The sequence below is a fragment of the Camelus ferus genome, chromosome 3, assembly GCF_009834535.1.
Source record: "Camelus ferus isolate YT-003-E chromosome 3, BCGSAC_Cfer_1.0, whole genome shotgun sequence".
Classification (NCBI taxonomy): domain Eukaryota; kingdom Metazoa; phylum Chordata; class Mammalia; order Artiodactyla; family Camelidae; genus Camelus; species Camelus ferus.
In genome coordinates, this window is record NC_045698.1 from 98,732,140 (window position 1) to 98,758,115 (window position 25,976).

Consider the following 25,976-nt stretch of genomic DNA (forward strand, 5'->3'; position numbering starts at 1 on the left):
TGCTGTTCTAGAGTTTGAGGACTCACTGTGAACATGATAATCACAGATATAACTTGTGGCCTAAAATCTTCTTAAATAAGATTAATGAGCAAATGGCCTTCCCAAACCTATTACCACATTTTGCCAAGTCCATCTGCACAGGAGACTAACTCTCAAACAGTAGATATTTTCTTACAAGGGAATTGAAAAGTTGCCACAGATTCTAAAGGGCCAATCCATGTGAGAAAACTTTTTTCTGCCTAGGTTGTGACGGGACTCCCGACCTCTAACTTCCTGGACATTGTCTTTCATCTATTCTTTCATTCTTCAAGTATAGCCTTGCTCCTGGGAGGGATAAATATGTCCGTTATACAATACACTGTATTGAAATTGGGCTATGAGAAAAAAATAATGCAAAAACTTAAAAGAGGTAGGAAAAATTCTTACCAAAAAACACTTGTCTCTGAAAAAAAAATTATAAGGCTCATTGTACAGGAAGCTTTAGATAATTTCTGGATTTTCATTGCAAATAAAACATCAGGTTTGGACCTCTATTATTTGGGGAAAACAGAATAGGGAAAAGAAATGTGTACACAAGTGATGGTTTATTTACCAAGAATAGATTGCAATAACAGGTTAGGACTCTGAGTGTCGCTGTTCACCAATCGGGGGAAAAAAAGAATCAGGAATTTAATCCGAACCACAAGATTTCTGCATAACAAAGCACTGGCTCTGAGGCTTTAGAAAGCTTCAGACTGGACCCCGAGAACTCCAACATCCAACGGTGAAAGACATTATCTTTGACCCCGAAGATCCTGGAGATCCTCAGGCCTCCACCAAGGGAACACCGGAGCGCAAGCTATTCCGCCGCGGGGCTATAATGGCGGCTCCTCCTCATCGCGCAGACTGCAGCCGGCTGATCGGGATCTGCGTTCTCTTGGGGGTCCTGTGGACAATCCGGGCCGAACAGATCCGCTACTCGGTGCTTGAGGAGCTGGAGAAAGGCTCCTTCGTGGGCAACATCGCCAAAGACCTAGGGCTGCAACCCTGGGAGCTGGCGGAGCGCGGAGTCCGCATCGTCTCCAGAGGTAGGACGCAGCTCTTTGCTCTGCACCCGCGAAGCGGTAGCTTGGTCACCGAGGGCAGGATAGACCGAGAGGAGCTCTGTGACAGATCTCCAAAGTGTGTAGTAAACCTGGAGATTCTCCTAGAGGACAAAGTGAAGATTTTTGGAGTAGAAGTGGAAATAATCGATGTTAATGATAACGCGCCCAACTTTGGGATGGAACAAAGGGAAATAAAAGTCGCTGAAAGTGAAAATCCTGGGACAAGATTTCCCCTTCCTGAAGCTTTTGACCCGGATATAGGGATAAACTCCCTTCAGGGTTACCAGCTCAGCTCGAATGTTCACTTCTCCTTGGATGTGCAAAGTGGAGTAGACGGAATTAAGTACCCTGAGCTGGTGTTGGAGCGCACCCTGGACCGCGAGGAAGAGGCCGTTCACCACCTCGTTCTCACCGCCTTCGACGGAGGCGACCAGGCTCACTCTGGCACTGCCAGAATTCAAGTAACACTTGTGGACACTAACGACAATGCTCCCGTATTCACTCAGCCCGAGTACCACGTGAGTGTGCGGGAGAACGTGCCAGTGGGCTCCTGGCTACTCACCGTAAAAGCCACTGATCCAGATGAAGGAGCCAATGGAGAAGTGACATATTCTTTCCGGAAAGTAAGAGATAAAATATCCCAGCTGTTCCAGTTGAATTCTCTGACTGGGGATATAACAATACTGGGGGATTTGGATTATGAGGACTCTGGATTCTATGATATAGATGTAGAAGCCCACGATGGGCCTGGTCTCCGAGCCAGAAGTAAGGTACTGGTGACAATTCTGGATGTAAATGACAATGCTCCAGAAGTCACAGTTACATCTCTGATCAGCTCTATCCAAGAAACTTCTTCCCCAGGCACGGTAATTGCACTTTTCAATGTGCTTGACAGTGATTCAGGAGAGAATGGCCTTGTCACATGTTCTATTCCAGATAATCTGCCATTCACACTTGAAAAGACCTTTGGAAATTATCATCGGTTGTTGACACACAGAACTCTGGATAGGGAAGAGGTCTCAGAATATAACATCACAATAACTGCCACTGACCATGGAACTCCACCATTGTCTACAGAAACGCGTATCTCCCTGAAAGTGACAGACATCAATGACAACCCGCCTGTCTTCCCGCATGCTTCCTACTCTGCCTACATTCTGGAAAACAACCCCACGGGAGCCTCCATCTTCTCTGTGATTGCCCACGATCCTGACAGTAATGAGAATTCAAGGGTCACCTACTCTCTGGCTGAGGACACACTGCAGGGGGCACCTCTCTCCTCCTATGTCTCCATCAACTCTGATACCGGTGTATTGTATGCCCTGCGCTCCTTTGACTATGAGCAGGTTAGAGACCTGCAGCTACTGGTGACAGCCAGTGACAGTGGGAACCCTCCACTCAGCAGCAACGTGTCTCTGACCCTCTTTGTGATGGACCAGAATGACAACACACCTGAGATTCTTTACCCTGCCCTCCCCACTGACGGGTCCACCGGTGTGGAGTTGGCACCCCGCTCCGCAGAGCCCGGCTACCTGGTGACCAAGGTGGTGGCGGTGGACAGAGACTCAGGCCAGAACGCCTGGCTGTCCTACCGCCTGCTCAAGGCCAGCGAGCCAGGGCTCTTCACGGTGGGGCTGCACACGGGCGAGGTGCGCACAGCGCGGGCCCTGCTGGACAGAGATGCGCTCAAGCAGAGCTTGGTGGTGGCGGTCCAAGACCACGGCCAGCCCCCTCTCTCTGCCACTGTCACACTCACGGTGGCCGTGGCTGACAGCATCCCTGATGTACTGACTGATCTGGGCAGCCTCAAGCCCTCAGGGGACCCTGACACCTCGGACCTGACGCTGTACCTGGTGGTGGCGGTGGCTGCAGTCTCCTGCGTCTTCCTTGCTTTTGTCATCGTTCTACTAGCTCTCAGACTGCGTCGCTGGCACTCGTCACGTATGCTCCAGGCTTTGGGCAGGGGGTTGGCCGACGTGCCGGGTTCTCAGTTTGTGGGCGTGGACGGGGTGCGGGCTTTCCTGCAGACCTATTCCCACGAGGTGTCGCTCACCGCGGATTCGCGGAAGAGTCACGTGATCTTCCCGCAGCCCAACTATGCGGACACGCTCATCAGCCAGGAGAGCTGTGAGAAAAGTGAGCCTCTTCTGATACCCCAAGATTTACTTGAAACAAAAGGAGGCCCCAGTCTTCATCAGGTGAGTCAAAACTTGACACACTGAAACGTAGGCAGAGAGCTGCATAAATGTCTCCAATTATATGATACATAATAAGTCAAATAAAGGCACTTCTATTTTTAGTGTTGTGTTGCTTTAAAGTGGAGAGGCAGACGATAATGATCAATAATGACCAATAACCGTTACTACACCTGAAAGTTATTTGTTTATTAGTTATCCTTTGTAATCCTCATTCAGTTATAGTTTCAGTAGCAATGTCTTAATTTTATACTTCTAGCCATCTTCTTTAAAGCCATTTCCTTTAGGCATTACTGAAAGAATAGAGTTAGAACTATGAAATAGGAGGCAATTGTATAAATTCATATTAACACATTCTCCGTTATGAAGTTTTTGTTGGATCTGGATTGGGTATGTTGAAATTCTTTTTACACCCTAATTTACTTTACCTGAAGTTCTCTTTCCTTTGGAACAAGTATTTTCCATTATGACCAAGTAGCAATTTATAAATATTGGGGAATATGTTTAACTTTTAGACACAACTTTAACAGAGATAGTATCTCAATTGGATTGGTATATTTCAAATATTGTGTTGTTGGAGTTTGTAAGATGCACCAGCAGTGACTATGTGTGATCCCTTTGGTGTGCTTCTGAGATTACCAAAAATATTGCCCATTTTTTTCATTTATATTTAGTAGGTTGCAGGAGTAATTTTAATAATTTCTAAATTACCTATGATGGAACCACTGTAAGACCCTTTTAGATTTCTAAGGAAAATGTAACTTTAAAAAATCTCTCCTTTTTCATCATGGGAGCCTCTAATAAAGGTTGGGTGACTGTGATTCCCAACTAATATGATTTATGCTACTTAGTAGGTCTCATCCCTGTTCCCTCAAATTGCTCTCAGGTATCTCTGTCACTGTTTGACTCTGGGATGATCTGATTTGGGGAAAATATTTATGACTGTCTAGGACTATGCAAGTTGGTGACCTTTGGATATCTGGAAACCATAGCAATAAATTGTGGACTATGCCTCAGTTCAACTTAAGGAGTTTGAGTTTGTAAATGCTTTTACCTTCATAAGAAATTTTGGTGCAATACATAGAATAAGACAAGAATGTGGTATGATACAACTAGCTGGCAATGGGAGAGGTAAGAGGAAATAATAAATGACTATTGGGAGACAAATCATATCTGAGATTATCTAAAATATAATTTGGGATTATCAATTGTCCTGAAACTGTGATGGACATATTTGGATGCTGGCATTAGGTATACATTCCAGAATCAGAGTGATACATCTATTTTAAATTCCTAGGACAGCAGTAGATAATTTATAACCAAATATCACATGGAAATATATTTTTGTTAGAGTAGGCACTGGGTTTCTTTAAAAAATAATATTTCTGGTTAAATAAATTATTATGCAACCATACACAGGGCTGCTGCATAGCTATAAGCAATAAGTGGGAAATCTCTTTATGTACTGATAGAAAATTATCTTCAAGATATAATGAGTGAAAAAAGCAAGATGCAGAACATGGTATATCGTATGCTTCCAGTTGTGTGTAAAACTGGGGGAGAACATTTATAAAAACCTGCTGAACCATACAAAACATACCCACAGTAAATGTAACACTAATTTCTCCTGGGAGAAATGTGTTGTTGAAAGCAGAGAGGGAGAACCTATAGAATACACAATATGTACCTTTTCAATTTGAAACTGTATAAATGTATACCTACTTAAAAACAAATAAATACTCTTTATAAATCAAAAAAAAGAAGGAAAAAACAGTCCTTTGCAAAACATTTAGAAGACATTACTGCAGTTTCCCGAAAAAACCTCTGGGCGTCGCTGTAGGTCAAAAGAAGGGAGAGAAGATAATGAGAGGCACATTGGAGGGTAACTTCCTGCTTAAACAAGCCACTCAGAAGAGGCCAGTACAGGTTTGGATACAGAAAACAAAATCAGGAAAAGTGATCTGACCCCGGATTTTGCCATCCACGGACAGCTTATTTCTCCTCCCGTCCAAGGAGCAGAGCAGCAATGAAGGGAGACCAAGAACAGAGGATGAAGCCAAGCGCGGAGAGGAACAGCCCAGCACTGTGGCCGCAGGTATTGTTGCCCTTCCTACTGTCTTTGTTCCGCGGGGCTCTCCCGGAGGAAATTCGCTATTCAATTCCCGAGGAGCTGGCCAAGAATTCGGTGGTAGGACACCTCGCCAAGGATCTGGGGCTTAGTATTAGGGACTTGCCGGCTCGGAGGCTAAGGATTAGCGCGGAGAAGGAATATTTCACTGTAAATCCTGAGAGTGGTGACTTACTTGTGAGTGAGAGGATAGACCGAGAGCAAATTTGTGGGAAGAAGCTTCTGTGCATTTTGGATTTTGATACTGTTGCTGAAAACCCACTAAGTATTTTCCATGTAGCAGTAATAGTGCAAGATATAAATGACAACACTCCACTATTCAAACAGAGTAAGATTAATTTAAAAATTGTAGAATCTACTAAGCCAGGTAAAACATTTCCGCTAGATCCGGCGCTGGATTCGGATGCTGGTCCTAATTCACTACAAAGATATCACCTTAATGACAATGAGTACTTTGATCTCACAGAGAAACAGACTCCAGATGGACGTAAATATCCCGAGTTGATTTTAAAACATTCCCTGGACAGAGAAGAGCAGAATTTTCATCAGCTGGTCCTGACAGCTGTGGACGGTGGGGACCCACCCCAAAGTGGCACCACTCAGATCCAAATCCAAGTCACAGATGCGAACGATAATCCCCCAGTGTTCACCCAGGATGTGTACAGGGTCAGCCTGCGGGAGGGCGTGCCCCGGGGCTTTTCAGTACTTCGAGTGACAGCCACTGACCAGGATGAGGGCGGAAATGCTGAGATCACCTACTCCTTTCATAATGTGGATGAACAAGTGGAACAATTTTTTAACTTAGACAAAAGAACAGGAGAAATCACGACAAAGGATGATTTTGATTTTGAAATTGCTAATAGTTACACTCTCGGTATAGAAGCAAAAGATTCTGGAGACCTAGCAGCCCATTGCAGTGTCCAAGTCGAAATTCTCGATGAGAACGATTGTACACCTGAAGTTATTGTGACTTCAGTATTTACTCCCCTACCAGAGAATTCACCACCAGGAACAGTGATCGCCTTGATAAAAACGAGAGATAGAGACTCTGGAGAAAATGGAGAAGTTTACTGCCAAATATTGGGAAAGACCGAGTTTATGCTGAAATCTTACTCGAAGAACTATTACAAGCTAGTGACAGACAGGGCGCTGGACCGAGAGGAGATTTCAGAATACAACGTCACTATAATGGCCACCGACAGAGGTAGGCCGCCCCTCTCATCTAATAAAAGCATCACGCTGCACATCGCAGATGTAAACGACAACGCTCCGGTTTTCCACCAGGCCTCCTACGTCGTCCACGTGGCAGAAAACAACCCTCCTGGAGCCTCCATCGCCCAAGTCAGCGCCTCTGACCCTGACCTGGGGCCCAACGGCCACGTCTCCTACTCCATCGTGGCCAGCGACCTGGAGCCGCGCGCGCTGTCGTCCTACGTGTCCGTGAGCGCGCAGAGCGGCGTGCTGTTCGCGCAGCGCGCCTTCGACCACGAGCAGCTGCGCGCCTTCGAGCTGACGCTGCAGGCCCGCGACCACGGCTCGCCCGCGCTCAGCGCCAACGTGAGCCTGCGCGTGCTGGTGGGCGACCGCAACGACAACGCGCCGCGGGTGCTGTACCCGGCGCTGGGGCCCGACGGCTCTGCGCTCTTCGACACGGTGCCGCGCGCCGCGCAGCCCGGCTACCTGGTCACCAAGGTGGTGGCGGTGGACGCCGACTCTGGGCACAACGCCTGGCTGTCCTACCACGTGCTGCAGGCCAGCGAGCCCGGGCTCTTCAGCCTGGGGCTGCGCACGGGCGAGGTGCGCACGGCGCGGGCCTTGGGCGACAGGGACGCGGCCCGCCAGCGCCTGCTGGTCGCAGTGCGCGATGGGGGACAGCCGCCCCTCTCGGCCACCGCCACGCTGCTCCTGGTGTTCGCGGACAGCCTGCAGGAGGCGCTGCCTGACCTCAGTGACCGCCCAGAGCCCTCTGACCCCCAAGGTGAGCTGCAGTTTTACCTGGTAGTGGCCTTGGCCTTAATCTCCGTGCTCTTCCTCCTTGCGGTGATTCTAGCGGTCGCCCTACACCTGCGGCGCTCCTCCAGCTCCACTGCCTGGGGCTGCTTTAAGCCTGGTCTCGGTTCCAAGTCTGGACCTGGGGTTCTGCCCAGTTACAGTGAGGGAACATTGCCCTATTCTTACAATCTGTGCGTTGCCTCACAATCAGCTAAGACAGAATTTAATTTTCTCAACGTGACCCCAGAAGTGGTTCCCCCTCGGGATCTCCTCTGCGAAGATACCTCTTGGGTGCCAAGTACTAATCATGGAGACGCTGGGGTCACATTTACCTCAGATACTATTTTAAAGGTGAGCTTTAATTGAATTCACTTATTTTACCTTGGGTTTCAATGTTTCTTAACAAATCACTTTGGTAGAGGTCTCCAATTCATGTTTTATTGTCTTGTGGGTAGAATTTAGGCAGTTTTCTGTGTTAAGCATCTTAATTTTATCTAACCAAATCTTTGACATAGGTTTTCTATCTGATAGTGAGATTTATTTATCCATAAGTACAAGCGTTTTTACATAAGATATTTCTTCTTCCTTATCTTTTCACATTCCTTCCTCTGGAAGTTTATTACTGTTGAGACCATAAGCTATTCCTTTCTCCTTCAGGGTCTTTATATTAGTTTTATTAATTTTACTTTCAGTTTCTCTTAGAATTGTCGTACTTAAGAGTGAAAGAGATCTCCTCATCTCATTAGTTTGGGGTAACTAGGAACCAAAGAAAGGAAGGATTTTACCCGGTGTCATGGCCTGTCAACAGCAGAGTACATGTAGGACTGACATGAAAACCAGAACTCTAAAGTGTCTTTACAGGCTAAGTGTCTTGGGATCCCAGATCTATTATAAAAGGTTGTGCACAGTTTGAGGTCTGCAGTGTCTGCTATTAGAAGTATGTTTAATAAATGGGAGAAATTTTTCTCTCATTCACAATAACAAATTGTTCTTGTGAAAAATTGTACATTGAGGAAACTTATGCAAATTATTCTCACCTTGTTTACTTAAAACTATTTTTTGAATTTTCTAAAAATAGGTTAAAATAGCTTCATTTTCTTTCTCTTCCTGTTGAGGTATCATTAAGTAAAAATTGCTTCTCTCATGTAATGGATGCTCTGAAATGTCCATTTTTCAGTCATGAGGTATTTCTTTTTCTGTTGCTATATAAAGGTGATAACATTAAATATCTGTCAACATAGAAAGGTCACTCACTGCCTGCTGGTTGATAAGTATCTGGACTTGTTTTTCTGCATGGGTGATGAACTAAAGCCCTTTCTGCCACAGTCACTATGCTGATTTCCCCCAGGTGGCTGTAAGTGTAAAACATCTAACTCTAATTTATACATGGTAATAGGAAAATATAACTAATGCATGGTTGATCCAACTCAAACTCTCAGTTTCATATGATGTAGCTGCCATATTCTTAGTGTGAAAATCTTGAAACTTTCTTGAAGATCTCACAAGTAACAAAAAGTTTTTTAAAAGTCCCCTTTATTTTTCTGCATATGATAGCTAATACAATTTGCATAATTCAACAGTCCTTTTTGCAAAAGTCTATTGAAAGCTAGGCTTGTTTCCTTGGCATTTTTTATGTACAAAAGGGCATGTTTTCATAAATATATCCTAATAAAAAGATGAAATCTTAAAACCTACAAAAGAATTTTAATGTCCTGATTAAATGGACTCAATATAGATAAGAGGTAAATAAAGGACAGGCTCAATGGCACATTAAATAAAACTTTTCTGAAGACGTAAAAAAGAATCTAATAATTATATTAATCTCAAAAGCTTACAGAAGTCTTCTACTATTTGAAAATTAAATCTTAATTAAATATAAACAATGTCACATGGTAATATATTAAAGATACAGTTATTAGAAATAAAATATAGTTAAACATTTATGAAATGGAAACAGAATTGGTGTAGTAACTGGTTAGGACTCTGAGCGTCGCTGTTCACTAAAGTGGAAAAGAAGCTGCCGCTGATGCGACCAGACTCTCAGCTCCTTCCGCACTAAACAAGCTCCGCGGACCAGATAAGCTCCTGGGAAAAGCCGCCCACCCGCGCCCCTCTCCCATTTCCACAAGGGACTGTGTTTCCTTTGACTTTAGAGAAATAAGGAAACAGCAGACTGGAATCAGGGCGAAGAGAAAACTGGTCGGAGCGAGGCAATGGCGGATCCACTGAGGGGTTGGGGCTGCAGAGAGCAGTTCCTGCTCTTCATGCTTCTGGGGACGCTGTCGGAGGCCGGGGCCGGGCAGATCCGCTACTCGGTGCCAGAGGAGCTGGACAAAGGCTCTTTCGTAGGCAACATCGCCAAGGATCTCGGGCTGGAGTCCCGCGAGCTGACGAATCGGGGAGTCCGCATCGTCTCCAGAGGTAGGACGCAGCTCTTTGCTCTGAACCCGCGAAGCGGCAGCTTGGTCACCGCGGGGAGGATAGACCGGGAGGAACTCTGCGCGCAAAGCGCGCAGTGTCTGGTGAGTTTTAATATCTTGGTTGAGAATAAAATGAAAATCTATGGAGTAGAAGTAGAAATAATCGATATTAATGATAACTTCCCTCGTTTCCGAGATGAGGAAGTAAAAGTAAAGGTTAATGAAAATGCGGCTATGGGAACGCGGTTAGTACTTCCCTTCGCTCGAGATGCGGATGTGGGTGTGAACTCCCTCCAGAATTACCAGCTCAGCTCCAATATGCACTTCTCTCTGGATGAGAAAAGCGCAACAGATGGACAAAAATATCCAGAGCTAGTGCTGGAACAGCCCTTGGACCGCGAGAAAGTAGCTGTTCACGACCTTCTACTCACAGCTTTAGACGGCGGAGACCCTGTACTCTCTGGTACCACGCGCATCCGCGTGATGGTCCTCGACGCAAACGATAATGCTCCTCTGTTCACTCAATCCGAATACAGAGTGAGTGTTCCAGAGAATACACCTGTCGGCACTCGGCTGCTCACACTAACCGCCACGGATCCAGATGAAGGAATAAATGGGAAATTGACCTACTCTTTTCGCAATGAAGAAGACAAAATTTCAGAGACTTTCCAACTTGATTCCAACCTCGGTGAAATCTCAACTGTGCAATCACTGGATTATGAAGAATCCAGATTCTATCTCATAGAAGTGGAAGCTCAGGATGGAGGTGCTCTTCTTGCCAGCGCTAAGGTACTGATCACAGTACAGGATGTGAATGACAATGTGCCTGAAGTGATCCTCACCTCTCTTGCCAGTTCTGTCTCTGAAGACTGTATTCCTGGAACCATAATTGCGCTGTTCAGTGTGCATGATGGTGATTCTGGAGAGAATGGAGAGATTGCATGTTCTATTCCCAAGAACTTGCCCTTTAAATTGGAAAAGTCAGTTGATAATTATTACCACTTACTGACAACGAGAACCCTGGATAGAGAAGAGATCTCAGAATATAACATCACAGTAACTGTCACTGACTGTGGAAACCCACCTTTGTCTACAGAAAACCACATCTTCCTGAAAGTGGCAGACATCAATGACAACCCTCCCATTTTCCCTCACACTTCATACTACACCTACATCCCAGAAAACAACCCCAGAGGCATCTCGATCTTCTCTGTGAACGCGCACGACCCCGACAGTGGCAACAATGCCCAGGTCACTTACTCTCTGGCTGAGGACAAATTTCAGGGAACCCCTCTATCATCTTATGTTTCCATCAATTCCGACACCGGAGTCCTGTATGCCCTCCGCTCTTTTGACTATGAGCAGGTTAGAGAACTGCAGCTGTGGGTGATGGCCAGCGACAATGGAGACCCTCCACTTAGCAACAACGTGTCTCTGATCCTCTTCGTGATGGACCAGAATGACAATGCTCCCGAAATCCTGTATCCGGCCCTCCCCACTGACGGTTCCACGGGTGTGGAGTTGGCACCCCGCTCCGCAGAGCCTGGCTACCTGGTGACCAAGGTGGTGGCGGTGGACAGAGACTCAGGCCAGAACGCCTGGCTGTCCTACCGCCTGCTCAAGGCCAGCGAGCCAGGGCTCTTCGCGGTGGGGCTGCACACGGGCGAGGTGCGCACAGCGCGGGCCCTGCTGGACAGAGATGCGCTCAAGCAGAGCCTGGTGGTGGCGGTGCAGGACCATGGGCAGCCCCCTCTCTCTGCCACTGTCACACTCACGGTGGCCGTGGCTGACAGCATCCCAGACGTCCTGGCTGACTTGGACAGCCTCGAACCCTCCGCCAACCGTGACGACTCGGGCCTGACGCTTTACCTGGTGGTGGCGGTGGCCGCGGTCTCCTGCGTCTTCCTGGCCTTTGTCATTGCGTTGCTGGCCCTCAGGCTGAGGCGCTGGCACACGTCTCGCGTGTTCCAGGCTTCGAAAGGCCGTTTGGCAGGCGTGGCTGCCTCTCAGTTTGTGGGCGTGGACGGGGTGCGGGCTTTCCTGCAGACCTATTCCCACGAGGTGTCGCTCACCGCGGACTCGCGGAAGAGTCACGTGATCTTCCCGCAGCCCAACTACGCGGACACGCTCATCAGCCAGGAGAGCTGCGAGAAAAGCGAGCCTCTCCTGATATCTGAGAAGATAAACGCAAAGGAAGAAGAGCTAGGAGTTGTTCAGGTGAGTTTTCTTTTTTCACTGCGGATGTTTGGAGCATTTTTTTCACTTGTTTCCATCATTTTTCTGCCACATTCAAAATCGGTCAATTGCTTGAACGGTGAATCGTTATTTGCTTTATTTACAGATAAACTTGATTTAATATGATAATTGTTACTTTCTCCATTTGTTTTCAAATTATCTTTTGGGCTTAATGCCTTTTTTTCTATAATACGTGGTTATTTTAGAAACTCTAGCTGATATCCATAGACTTAAGTGAAAGAAGTATTTTAAAGGAAGGTGATTATACATAATCACTTTACCCAAAGACTTTCTTATACTAGAACTGTTACGTTAATAGAAGAGTTGTTTGACTAGTCCAAATTATTAGATGTAATGTTCTCTTTTGACTACTTGCTTGAACACCAATAGCAAATATGTTTCAGAAAAAATATTGTGCAGCATTGGTATTTTAGTAAACCTGCTGTTTAGAAAACCTGCTGTTTTCATAAAGATAGTAAATAATTTACAGCACTTGCATAAATCAGTGGAAGAGTATAGAAAATTTCTGCGTGATCAATATCAGGAGAACAGATTAAATTTATAGTAATGATAATGTCTGTAGCATTCTGTAGTCTGGAAAGTTTGGGTTCAACCATCTAATTATTGTACATGCGTATTTGTTTAGAGAAGAAATCAGTGAGATGTAGCCTTAGAATAAATTCTGTGATGCAATTTAAAATCTTCAAATAATTAGATACTGCTTCACTCATTAACTACGAATATGCCATACACTTGTCATCTTCTGGTTACACATAACTCCTTAACTTTTCAGAATCAGTATCTTCTTGAATGCTTGCATTTCTGCAAGTGTAGGTACAATTCTGCTTTATTGCAAGAGTTAAAAATTTGTATTTGGAAAATCAATTGGTGAAATGAAATTTATATTTAAGGCAGGACAAGAAAAATTAAAGATAAAACTATCTTTCTGTTTGTTTGGGTCTCCTCCCTCCCTCCCTAATGTGCAGTGCACATCTGCATTACACATTAACCAGAGCTCCTCAAAGATGGGAATTCCCTCTGGACTGTTTACAGCTAAACTGTTACCTATCTTTGAATCAATATCTTTTCTTTCTTCTGATGCTAGCAATGTAACTTCTTAAAAGAATAGTGTTCTTTCCCAACTAGGTAGGGGGTCATGGTGACTTGCTGCTCATTTTCTGTGTGCTTACTTGGACTATATATCCATGGTGAACTTTATGCAAAATATCAATATATCATTTTGATGTACAACCTTTTGTCTCAAAATGTACGTGACTGTGCCTTCAACTTCTAACAGGCAGAACAGTTCTCAGAGCTTTCTGAAGCTGCCTCCCAGGTTATAATCCTGTTTGGCTCAAATAAAATTCCCCTTTGTCTTCTTAACTTGATAGTTAATTGAATTTTCACTGACACAACTTAAAAATGGTTTTGAAATTCTATGTTATTTCTCAAATTATTTAAAAAATTATGCTCATCTTAAATTAATAGATTTTTCTTATTAAATGCTGGTCTGTGGGTCTCAAATTTCATGAATATGTGTTGTGTAATGTAATAACCATGTACCCTATTCATTTTTACATATAATTTACTAAAGATGATTTTCAGATCCTTCTTTTAAAAAGATTTTTCAGTCTTTCAAATTTTGTACTTTCAACAACTTGAGCATCAGCTGCGAAGTATGAATAAGTGGGGAAATGGCAATAAAATATTTTTAATGGGATAGTAGGCTGCATTTCTCAACCACATGAAAGGGTTATTGATACATTTGGGAACTTAGGACCACTTGATGTTTTAGAAATTTATTTGAAAGGGATCTAATTATATTTATATATGGGCAACTCTGACCTCAACATAAAGTGTGCAGACTCACTGAATAGTGAATTCATCCAAAGAGTAACAGGAGAATCTGTATGATAGATACTGATATCATTCACTCCTATGTGAAAACTCACTTTTCCATTATTTTTTAAAGAAAAGATTACTGTGTAGTTTTGGGTATGCGTTCTGGGTTAACTTTTTCATGCAATAGGAAAAATACCTTCTATACCTCTATAGACTTCAATAAACTTTACATAATAAACTTTATGTAATAAAATGCTTGATATATGCACTGTAAATATATATGCTATATATGATATACTCTTAAATATTTGAATCTTTTGTTTCATATATGTTGTGAAAAGATAGCTTTCCTTTACCAATAACTGAAGTGTTCACACAGTAGTTTAAAAAAAGGCACTTAGTAATATTTTGGAGCAAAGTGTTAAGTCAGTAGTGTTTTTTACATTTGTATAAAGTAGAAAGGCCAATGAGTTTCTGTCTAGAATCCTGGATAAATGAGCAGTTTAAGATGCTCTAGTGTTATTCTACTATAAGATGAATTCAGCATTGTTCCACAGCTTCCAAGTTTTTGAATGACAATATATTATGCAGGTTAAGAAACAATTTCTCAATGAAGATTTCTAGTTTGAAAATGGAGTTAAAACTCTAAGAGGCAGGGGGTGGAGGGTAGCTAAGTGGTAGAGCACATGCTTAGCATGCACAAGATCCTGGGTTCAATCCCCAGTACCTCCATTAAAAAAAAAAACTCTTTGATGTCTATCAGAAACAGAAATTGGCATGCATATTGGCAAGGGAAGAGTGTCAATAATAGACTCAAGAGGATCAGATGTAAGCAGGGGATCAAGGAAAAGTGGAAAACATAGATGACTTTCTTTGAGATATATCTTTATGAGGATTCATACTTCACCACCAAAATCCAAGTAACTCACCATTGCTAAGCTACTTGATAAGAAACAGTACAATTAAAGACAATGGTAATGTAGCATGGAAAAATTAAATTAGTGGAATAGTTTTAAAATTATAGTCATGTAATTAAAACTAGACAATTGGATCAAGACTACAATGAAGTATCACCTCACACCAGTCAGAATGGACATCATTTAAAAGTCCACAAATGATAAATGCTGGAGACATTTGGAGAAAAGGAAAACCTCTTACACTGTTGGCGGAAATGTAGTTTGGTGTAGCGCTTATGGAAAACAGTATGGAGAGTCCTCAAGAGACTAAAAACAGACTTGCCATACGATCCAGCAATCCCACTCCTGGGTGTATATCTGGAGGAAACTCTAATTCAAAAAGATACATGCACCCAATGTTCATAGCAGCGCTATTTACAATAGACAAGACCTGGAAGCAACCTAAATGTTCATTGACAGATGACTGAATAAAGAAGTTGTGGTATATATATTTACAATGGAATACTACTCAGCCATAAAAGAGAATAAAATAATGCCATTTGCAGCAACATGGATGGACCTGAAGATCATCATACTAAGTGAAGTAAGCAAGAAAGAGAAAAAAAATACCATATGATATTACTTATATGTGGCATCTTTAAAAAAGAACAAATGAACTTATTTACAAAACAGGAACACACTCACAGATACAGAAAATAAACATATGTTTATCAGGGGGGAAAGGGTGGGTGCAGGGATAAATTGAGAGTTTGGGATTTGCAGATACTAACTACTATATATAAAATATATAAACAACAAGGTCCTACTGTATAGCATAGGAAACTATACTCAATATCTTGTAATAGCCTATAATGAAAAAGAATATGAAAAGGAATATATATGTGTATAAGTGAATCACTATGCTGTACACCAGAAACTAACACAGCATTGTAAACCGACTATATCTCAGAAAAAAAAATTGACACTTGGAAACTAAGGAAAAGAGAATGTCTTGCTTCTTACCATACTTTTATCTTATAAGGATAACCAATCTCCTTGCCATCAATAAATTATTTGGGGGAGATTATAAAAATAAGATAGAAGAAAGTGACACGTAGGATAAAACTAAAAGCTATGAAATTGATCACTTTTATAAGTTAGAATAAAAGCAAATAGAGTGAAATAACAATATACATCAAGCAGATATTTCAAGAATCTTCATATTACACTTTCTGCCACTCGCAATACTATCTTTCATTTGTATCACTTTCTATATATTATTTTATTTGGTCCTCAATTCTACTAACGCACGCAGGGAGAATGTTATTATGACCACTGGCTGAAAATGGAAACTAAAAGCACAATGCCAATAAACATCTTCAGCAAAATACCTCTGGCTTTGAGGAGTAAAAATCACTTTATTTAGATGGATAAAGTTCAAGTTCAAAGAAGTGGCAGCGAGAACTAAGATATAGAAAGTATTTAAAATATAAAAAATCCTTGTAAAATGGGAAGAATGAGTATCTGTACCAGGACAGTAGAATTGTCTTCTAGCTGGCTCTATATTTGAAGCTGATTTAGTAATCACTAATGCAGTTCTGCAGCCGAGGCGCGGGGTGCCGCTGTTGGCTAGTACTGGAGCTCCTCCTGACGCAAAGGAATCGCCCAAGGTCCGCGAAATCTCGAGAACTACGCACTTTCCCTCAGGCTTTCTGCCGTGGAAATATCTATCGGAGAAATCTGCCCGCCAGGACTTATCAAGGAGTCGCTCCTGCTCAGAAGTTCCTGAGATCATTTAGCGACCGCAGCTCTTCGGAATCAGAAAGGTAAAGGCACAGAGAGCGGGATGGGAAACCGCTTGGGGCCGAAGCGCCTGGCTGGGCGGAGGCGAATGCTGTTTCTCTTCCTGCTGTCTTTGTTCTCCCCGGCGCTTTCGGAGCAGATCCGCTACACTATTCCAGAGGAGCTGGCCAGCGGGTCAGTGGTAGGGAACCTCGCCAAGGATCTGGGGCTTGGCGTGCGAGATTTACCTACTCGGAACCTGCGGGTTAGTGCTGAGAAGAAATTCTTTACAGTGAGCACCGAGAACGGAGACTTACTTGTGAGCGACCGTATAGACCGAGAGCAGATTTGTGGCAAGAAGTCTATATGTGTTCTGGAATTCGAAATGGTCGCAGAAAAGCCTTTGAACTTTTTTCATATAACCGTGGTGATTCAGGATGTCAATGACAACTCACCGATCTTTACCCGAAATATCACTGAACTGGAAATCAGTGAACTGGCCCTAACTGGAGCCACCTTTGCCCTGGAATCTGCACAAGATTCAGATGTAGGTGTTAATTCCCTGCAGCAGTACTACCTCAGCCCTGACCCACACTTCTCTTTGATTCAGAAGGAGAACCCAGATGGCAGTAGATACCCAGAACTGGTAGTGAGGGCTCCCTTGGACAGGGAAGAACAGTCCTGCCACCTCCTGGTCCTCACGGCTGTGGATGGGGGAGAGCCAGCCAGAAGCTGCACTACCCAGATCAGGGTAGTTGTGGCAGATGCAAATGATAACCCACCAGTGTTCACCCAGGACATGTACAGAGTCAGTGTTCAAGAAAACCTACCCCTGGGATCCTCTGTGCTAAGAGTGATGGCCACTGATTTGGATGAGGGTATCAATGCTGAGATCACCTACACTTTTATCAACATTGGTAAGGCAGTGAGACAACTGTTCAAGCTGGACAGTAAAACAGGGGAACTCACCACTGGTGGAGAACTGGACTTTGAGGAGAGAGAGAGCTACACACTTGGGGTGGAAGCAAAGGATGGTGGACGTCACACTGCACACTGTAAAATACAAATAGATATTTTGGATGAAAACGACAATGCTCCTGAGATAACTGTGGATTCTGAATCTAAACATATACAAGAAGATGCTGAGCTGGGAACTGTTGTTGCCTTGATCAAAACACATGATCTAGATTCTGGATTTAATGGGGAAATCTTATGCCAACTAAAAGGAAATTTTCCATTTAAAATAGTCCAAGATACAAAAAACACATACAAGCTAGTGACAGATGGAACCTTAGATCGAGAGAAGACTCCAGAATACAATGTCACTATCACAGCCACTGACAAGGGCAAGCCTCCCCTCTCCTCTAACAGAAGTGTCACCTTGAAAGTCACTGATGTCAATGACAACCCTCCTGCTTTCCATCAGGCCTCCTACGTGGTCCACGTGGCAGAAAATAACCCGCCCGGAGCTTCCATCATGCAAATCAGCGCCTCAGATCCCGACCTGGGGCCCAACGGCCACGTCTCCTACTCCATCGTGGCCAGCGACCTGGAGCCGCGCGCGCTGTCGTCCTACGTGTCCGTGAGCGCGCAGAGCGGCGTGCTGTTCGCGCAGCGCGCCTTCGACCACGAGCAGCTGCGCGCCTTCGAGCTGACGCTGCAGGCCCGCGACCACGGCTCGCCCGCGCTCAGCGCCAACGTGAGCCTGCGCGTGCTGGTGGGCGACCGCAACGACAACGCGCCGCGGGTGCTGTACCCGGCGCTGGGGCCCGACGGCTCTGCGCTCTTCGACACGGTGCCGCGCGCCGCGCAGCCCGGCTACCTGGTCACCAAGGTGGTGGCGGTGGACGCCGACTCTGGGCACAACGCCTGGCTGTCCTACCACGTGCTGCAGGCCAGCGAGCCCGGGCTCTTCAGCCTGGGGCTGCGCACGGGCGAGGTGCGCACGGCGCGGGCCTTGGGCGACAGGGACGCGGCCCGCCAGCGCCTGCTGGTCGCAGTGCGCGATGGGGGACAGCCGCCCCTCTCGGCCACCGCCACGCTGCTCCTGGTGTTCGCGGACAGCCTGCAGGAGGCGCTGCCTGACCTCAGTGACCGCCCAGAGCCCTCTGACCCCCAGGCTGAGCTTCAGTTTTACTTGGTGGTGGCCTTGGCCTTGATCTCAGTGCTCTTCCTCTTGGTAGTGATTCTGGCAGTCGCCCTGAGCTTGCGACGCTCCTCCAGCCCCACTGCTTGGAGATGCTTTCAGACTGGTCTCTGCTCCAAGGCTGGACCTGGAGTTCTCCCCAACTATGAGGAAGGGACTTTGCCTTATTCCTACAATCTGTGTGCTGCCACCCATTCCTCAAAAACTGAGTTTAAGTTTCTCAATATAAAGCCTGAAAATACTCCACCACAAGATCTTCTATGTAATGAAGCCTCTTGGCTTGAAAGTACCAGTGATGACAATGCCCAAATGACTTCTAATTCAGTCAATTTGCATCAGGTGAGTTACTTCAAAACCCTTTCTTCCCATAAGTATAATTAGGTTTCAATTCATTATTTTTGAGACCAAAAAGTATACAGGCTAGCTATGGCCTAATTTTTGTGTCTCCTTAATTTTTCTGGGCATAAAATGGGTTGGGGGTGTTAGAAATTGGTTGCTTATGTGTATTGCATTTGTTCTTTCACGGAATGTTGCTTAGTATGGTCTTGAAATTTTTGTTAATTCTGAACAATATATCCTGAAATGTTTAAATACATTAATATCTCACATTATCATTGTAAGATATATTATCTGTATATACTTAAGCACAAATCCAGACAATTAAGTGGTTAAACTATAACATAATTTTAACTATGTTTTATATATAATATAAATACAAAAATTCTTTTCACTGTAGCCTAAATATTTTCACTTACTTTGCATCTTTTTAAAAGTATACACAAATATTGGCTAAATTAGGGCAGTTACTAATCCATATGTTAATAAAAATAGGTAATGAGCTCAAGTGGTAGAGCACATGCTTAGCATACAGTAGATCCTGGGTTCAATCCCCAGTACCTCCTTTAAAAAAATAAATAACTAAACCTAATTAACTCCCCTTAAAAATAAATAAAAGTGCAATACATAAAAAATAATAAAATAAAAATCTAATAAAAATAGGTAATGAGGTCTAAAAATGACAGCTGTTGTAACCTAGTGGTAAATTGGTTCCAAATAGGCTTGTAGTTGTTGATGCCCTTATTTAAAATGAGACAAATATAAATGATGGTGTAGTGTGGATTTCAAGATTGGCAGAAAAGTGTAAAATTATTTGTGTTCTCTTAAGGCCTTAAGAGATGTCACAAAAATAAGTGACATTCCATGTAACAGATAAAAATTTTCAGAATAAGCTATTTTATTCTTCCAAATGCTTCTCATTCTTGGGGAGAGAAATATTGAGTGTTATCTATGCATATTTAGCAGAAATAAGATCCTATGTATGATGATTTACATAGGATGGTGCAGTATTAAGTTAGGACTCTAAGCGTCGCTGTTCACTAACCCCGGGTAAGGAAAGCAATGAGAACTCAAGTTATATCCTCCAAGCACAAAGCAAATCAGACAGGACAGCTCTGCAGCTGCGCAGAAATTCTGCCCTAGAGCGTTTCGCGTCTGGTCTCTGCTTGTTTATGGACCTTGACCTCCAATTCTGAGAAGCCCCAAATTGATGCGAACCTGTTCCACCTTACTCATAATCTCAGGGAAGTCCGGAACGAGCCAGCAATGGCGGCTCTGCAAAGGCACCGGCACCACGGCGGGTTAGTCCTCCTCTTCCTGCTCCTGAGGACCCTATGGGGGGCCGGGGCCGGGCCGATCCGTTACTCCATTCCTGAGGAGCTGGACAAAGGCTCCTTCGTGGGCAACATCGCCAAGGATCTCGGGCTGGAGCTCCGGGAACTGGCAGGGCGCGGAGTCCGCGTCGTCTCCAGAGGTAGGACACAGCTTTTCGCTCTGAACATGCAAAGCGGCAACTTGATCACCGCGGGCAGGATAGACCGGGAGGAGCTCTGCGCGCAGAGCGTGCCCTGTCTGGTGAGTTTTAACATCCTCGTTGAGGATAAATTGAATCTTTATCCCGTAGAAGTGGAAATAGTGGACATTAATGACAATGCACCCCGATTCTTACGGGAAGAATTGGAAGTGAAAATTATCGAAAACGCAGCCCTATCCTCTCGGTTTCCACTAATGGAGGTCTTTGACCCGGATGTGGGAGTGAACTCTCTCCAGGGCTTCAAGCTTAGCGGGAACAGTCATTTCTCAGTGGATGTGCGAAGCAAAGACGATGGGCTCAAATACCCTGAGCTGGTGCTGGAGGGGGCCCTGGATCGGGAGGGAGAGGCCATTCACCACCTGGTCCTTACTGCCATCGATGGTGGTGACCCTGTCCTCTCAGGTGTGGCTCGAATTCTGGTAACTGTCCTAGATGCAAATGACAATGCTCCGGTGTTTACTCAGCCTGTGTACCGTGTGAGTGTTCCTGAAAACCTGCCAGTAGGTACAACAGTGTTATCGGTAAATGCCACGGACCAGGATGAAGGAGTCCATGCAGAAGTAACATATTCTTTTGTGAGGATAGCAGAAAAGATCTCAAAGACTTTCTGCTTGAATGTTTTCACTGGAGAAATATCAACTTCTGCAAATCTAGACTATGAGGACTCTAGCTTTTATGAGCTGGATGTTGAAGCCCGGGATCGGCCAGGTCTACTAGACAGAGCAAAAGTTTTAGTAACTATCTTGGATGTGAATGACAATGTGCCAGAAGTGGTAGTTACATCTGGAAGCAGATCAGTTGCTGAAAATACACCTCCAGGAACAGTGATCGCTCTTTTTCAAGTATACGATCGAGACTCTGGGCTGAATGGCCTGGTAACGTGTTCTATCCCAAGAAGTCTGCCATTTGAACTGGAAAAATCCATAGACAATTATTATCAATTAGTGACCAATACAGTTCTAGATCGAGAGCAAGTGTCCTTGTACAACATCACTGTGACAGCCACAGACAAAGGAATGCCGCCCCTGTCTACAGAAACTCTCATCTCCCTAAACGTGGCAGACACCAATGACAACCCACCTGCCTTCCTCCACTCCTCCTACTCTGTCTACATCCCTGAAAACAACGCCAGAGGGGCCTCCATCTTCTCCATAACTGCACATGACCCTGACAGCCATGAGAATGCCCAGATCACATACTCTCTTTCTGAAGGCACCATCCAGGGGGTACCTATCTCTTCATACATCTCCATCAACTCTGACACCGGCATCCTATATGCATTGCACTCCTTCGACTATGAGCAGTTCCGTGACCTGCAATTGAGAGTGACTGCAAGTGACAGTGGGGACCCACCACTCAGCAGTAATGTGTCACTGAGCATATTCGTGCTGGACCAGAATGACAACACACCTGAGATTCTGTATCCCACCTTCCCCACTGACGGTTCCACGGGGGTGGAGCTGGCACCTCGCTCTGCAGAGCCCGGCTACCTGGTGACCAAGGTGGTGGCGGTGGACAGAGACTCAGGCCAGAACGCCTGGCTGTCCTATCGCCTGCTCAAGGCCAGCGAGCCAGGGCTCTTCGCGGTGGGGCTGCACACGGGCGAGGTGCGCACAGCGCGGGCCCTGCTGGACAGAGATGCGCTCAAGCAGAGCCTGGTGGTGGCAGTGCAGGACCATGGGCAGCCCCCTCTCTCTGCCACTGTCACGCTCACGGTGGCCGTGGCTGACAGCATCCCAGACGTCCTGGCTGACTTGGGCAGCCTGGAAGTCCCACAGGACTCTGATGCTTCAGGCCTCACGCTGTACCTGGTGGTGGCGGTGGCCGCGGTCTCCTGCGTCTTCCTGGTCTTTGTCATCATGCTGTTGGCGCTCAGGCTGAGGCGCTGGCACACGTCGCGCGTGCTGCAGGCTTCAGGAGGCGGACTGGCGGGCGTACCCGCCTCTCAGTTCGTGGGCGTGGACGGGGTGCGGGCTTTCCTGCAGACCTATTCCCACGAGGTGTCGCTCACCGCGGACTCGCGGAAGAGTCACGTGATCTTCCCGCAGCCCAACTACGCGGACACGCTCATCAGCCAGGAGAGCTGTGGGAAAAGCGAGCCTCTTTTGATTCAGGAAGATTCAGATTTTTATAAAGAGCAAGATTCCCTTGTTCAGGTGAGGTTATTACTTTTTATTTATTTTATTTGAATGGGAAAAATTAAATTTATCTTTGATTAGTCCTTAGTTTTATTAGTCTTTCAGTTAATCATATAGTTTGGGGGAGGTTTTTCTTTTACATCAGTAGAAGTCTATTAAATCTTAGTTTTCTCGAATTTCTCTCTCTCACACACACACAAACACAGAGACACAAATCTTAATAAGGTATGCCCTGAATTTCCTTTGCTTTTCTTCTCTTAGCAAAGTTCTTTGTGCCTTTGGCTATGTACATCTCACTTCTTAGGTTTTTTTTTTTTTCTCTATTATGTGACATAGAGATTCTTTATTTTTCTAATGTGAAAAAATGGATCACAGCCTGTGTTTAAAAAAAATAATCAAGATCTTGGTTTTTTCCCAGTGTTAACTTATAGCAAATGTTTTCTAAAATGATGGAATCTAGGGGAGATATTCCCTCTTCACTACTTAGGAATCAAAAATTATTTTTATAAAAGATAAGAGTAACTGATGTGTGTACTAGGAAACAACTGATCTTTGATTTTAGAAGGCTTCAGTAATATTCCTGGAACTATCTTTTTGGACCAGTCGCAATATCTATAGTTTTCAATTTAAATTTAAGTTAAAACAACTTGTCTTATCTACCTCACACAAACTCTGGGAAAATAAAATAATTCCATTAAAAAATTTTTTTTCAAACTATAAAGCAGTATAGTGAGCAAGTATTTGCTGACATCACCATTATAATTTTGGATTGTTAATAAATATATGTAAGCACCTGGTGCTGTATGCCTACTACAGTATTTTCTGCAATCTCTGTGTTTGATAGGATTTTTAAATGCGCTAATTAGGGTCCACTTACAAGATATATCTATAAAAATAGAGAACTAGTGAATGGGAGAATAAAGGATTAATAGTGTTCAAATAAGAATTTAAATAACTCAGTGTATTTAACCTAGATAAAATAGAGCCTTTGTCATGTAGGAATTCTATTCAAATATTCAACAAAAGGAGGGTTGTCATTTAAAAGCATGATTACTCTATTTCATCATGGCCCAAAGATGTGAATGAACCTATGGCTTCATGTATAGGAAAAAAACGAAGTTTTGAGTCGTTAAAGTTGTTCTAACAGAAAATGGATTGTCTAGGAGCTGGGAGATTCTATTACTGGTGCTTTGCAAAAGTAAGTGGATGGCCCTGGGATTAACGGAATAAAGGAGATAATATAATTTGATGAGTTGTTGAACTTCATGATACCCAAAGTATTTTCCAATCCTGAGTTTAGGATTCTGTTATTGGTAATACAATGGACTTGCCACTTGTTCATCTAAATTTGGTATGCATGTGTAAAATAGACAATTCAGAAGATACCTTGAAAATGAATGAGAACCTCCTTCGTAATTTGAATTTGTCAGTATGGGTAAACAAATATAATATTGAGTAGATGTCTTTAAGTTAACTGCTAATGGTAATTAATGCGTGTTTTTCCTAAATCAATATTGTGGTATTTACATTTCAGCAATTATTTTAGAATTATTTATTTCAAAATTCCAAATGTATATGACTAGCCAAGAGATTCCAATCATACACATTTCGAATATAATTTGTTTGGACATTTGTGATATAATTCTTTGATGGTTTAATCAGAATTTAATAGTAAATATTTTAAAGAACTTGAATCTTGAGTATTAGTTGTGGGAGTTAGATGGTCTCATATGCAAATGTTAAGATTTGTTTCATACACTCTTAAGAGTATAAATGTTATTTCAGTATATCACCCATACTGGATGATTTAAACTAATCTTGTACCTCCATTGCTAAAAGCAAAACTCATTAACTGGTTTTCATGGATGGTAGATTGGTTTATATTATTTCTTTTTCTGCTCACTAACTGGGATACTAGGCTGGCTTATTTTATTCTCTTATCTGAGTTACCCGTGAGCATTTCATTTAAACAAATAAAATATTTTACTGACAGAAAAACTGTTAGATTCTACTCTCACAATAGTTATTCATTCATGTGGACTGACCAAGTGTTAACTCTGGCAGTCATGGAACTTGCTAAGTTGTAACTGAGGCTTATTCACTTACATGCCCTACAGATCATTGTTAATAAGACAGGCAGTCTGAGATTTTGAGCATATACTAATTTGAAAGCACTGGGAAAAAATCTACCAAATTATTGAGGCTATTTTATCAACTGTGAAAACCACCCATTCTGATCAAACATTTGGGTTGGGGGTCAGAGGGCAAGGCGTAAATCTCAGAGAGAATCACTGGGGGAAAAACCTACATCTTTGCCTGGGAATGAAAACCTAAACAGAACTCCAAACAAGTGGTTCTTCAATAGAAAAAAGGTTCCATACAGAAAGGAGAGAAGATAAATAACTCACTGATGGGAAGTCTAATAGATTTTCCATATACTTTTTTATACAAGTAAACAAATCAAAGTCAAGATTCTTCCTAATAACTCAATCAATAATAACATACTCACTTTAAACATACAACATTATTTCAATTTTATACAGTAGTTTTGTGTTATATTTAAACATATCTGTTGGTCTAGTAGAGATCTTTAGTATTTAACTTTGTGTTGTAGAGTAACTTAGAAAACTTGATTATCTCCTTTATCTAGATCTTACTTATTTAACTCCAAAGAAGGTACCCAGAAGTACTAAGTTAATTAAGACTTTTTAAAAACAGTAGAATAAGAGACAAATGTGAGATGACACTATGAAGTATAAGGTAGAAAAAAAATCATGACATTGGGAGCCATAACATATGGACGTGAAAGTGTTATTTGAAAATGTCTGCAAATACTTATGATCTTTAATGACCATGTACTTTGCTTATATTAACAAGAAATTCAAGGTTGCTACTAAACAAATAGTTTTAAATTCCTGTTTATGTAATTAATCTGCAATACTCATATTGGTTCCTTTGAACCAAAAAAAAGTTCTTTTATCTACTTGGTGAAAGCATATATGACATGAATTATTTTGATAGATTGAAACGGCATTTCATTCAAAGTATTTCCTATGTTTTGAAGTAATGCCATCAGAGAGCGGAAATAGATTACTTAGAAATTTCTCACCAACTAAGCTAAACATTTTCAGTGTTACTTCTAATTCTTCCTCTTGGTGCTGCTAGCTACTCCCCGGGCTTAAAACAATTTACAAAGCAAGGCTATTTCTTGCCAGGTCTTCATTTCAGAACAGGTCACTCTCTTCTG

At 43.4% G+C, this 25,976-nt stretch overlaps 1 protein-coding gene across 10 annotated transcripts in view; it reads left to right on the top strand.

Annotated features, from left to right (window-relative positions):
• The window catches only part of LOC102508199 (protocadherin gamma-C4), a 175,705-nt gene that overhangs the window by 28,401 nt on the left and 121,328 nt on the right, over positions 1 to 25,976 (top strand). Inside the window, exons 1-2 of one of the 10 annotated variants that reach the window (XM_032476971.1) lie at positions 15,993 to 19,060; positions 20,302 to 20,578. The exons of 3 other annotated variants lie outside the window; for them this stretch is intronic. In XM_032476971.1, coding sequence (XP_032332862.1) covers positions 16,640 to 19,060; positions 20,302 to 20,433 — 2,553 coding nt within the window. In that variant the 5' untranslated portion in view covers positions 15,993 to 16,639 and the 3' untranslated portion in view covers positions 20,434 to 20,578. Of the gene's footprint in view, positions 1 to 531; positions 3,284 to 5,101; positions 7,752 to 9,354; positions 12,038 to 15,992; positions 19,061 to 19,942; positions 22,748 to 25,976 lie in introns of those variants that run through there. 6 more of the 10 variants (XM_032476958.1, XM_032476954.1, XM_032476956.1 and 3 more) reach the window with 6 other exon arrangements.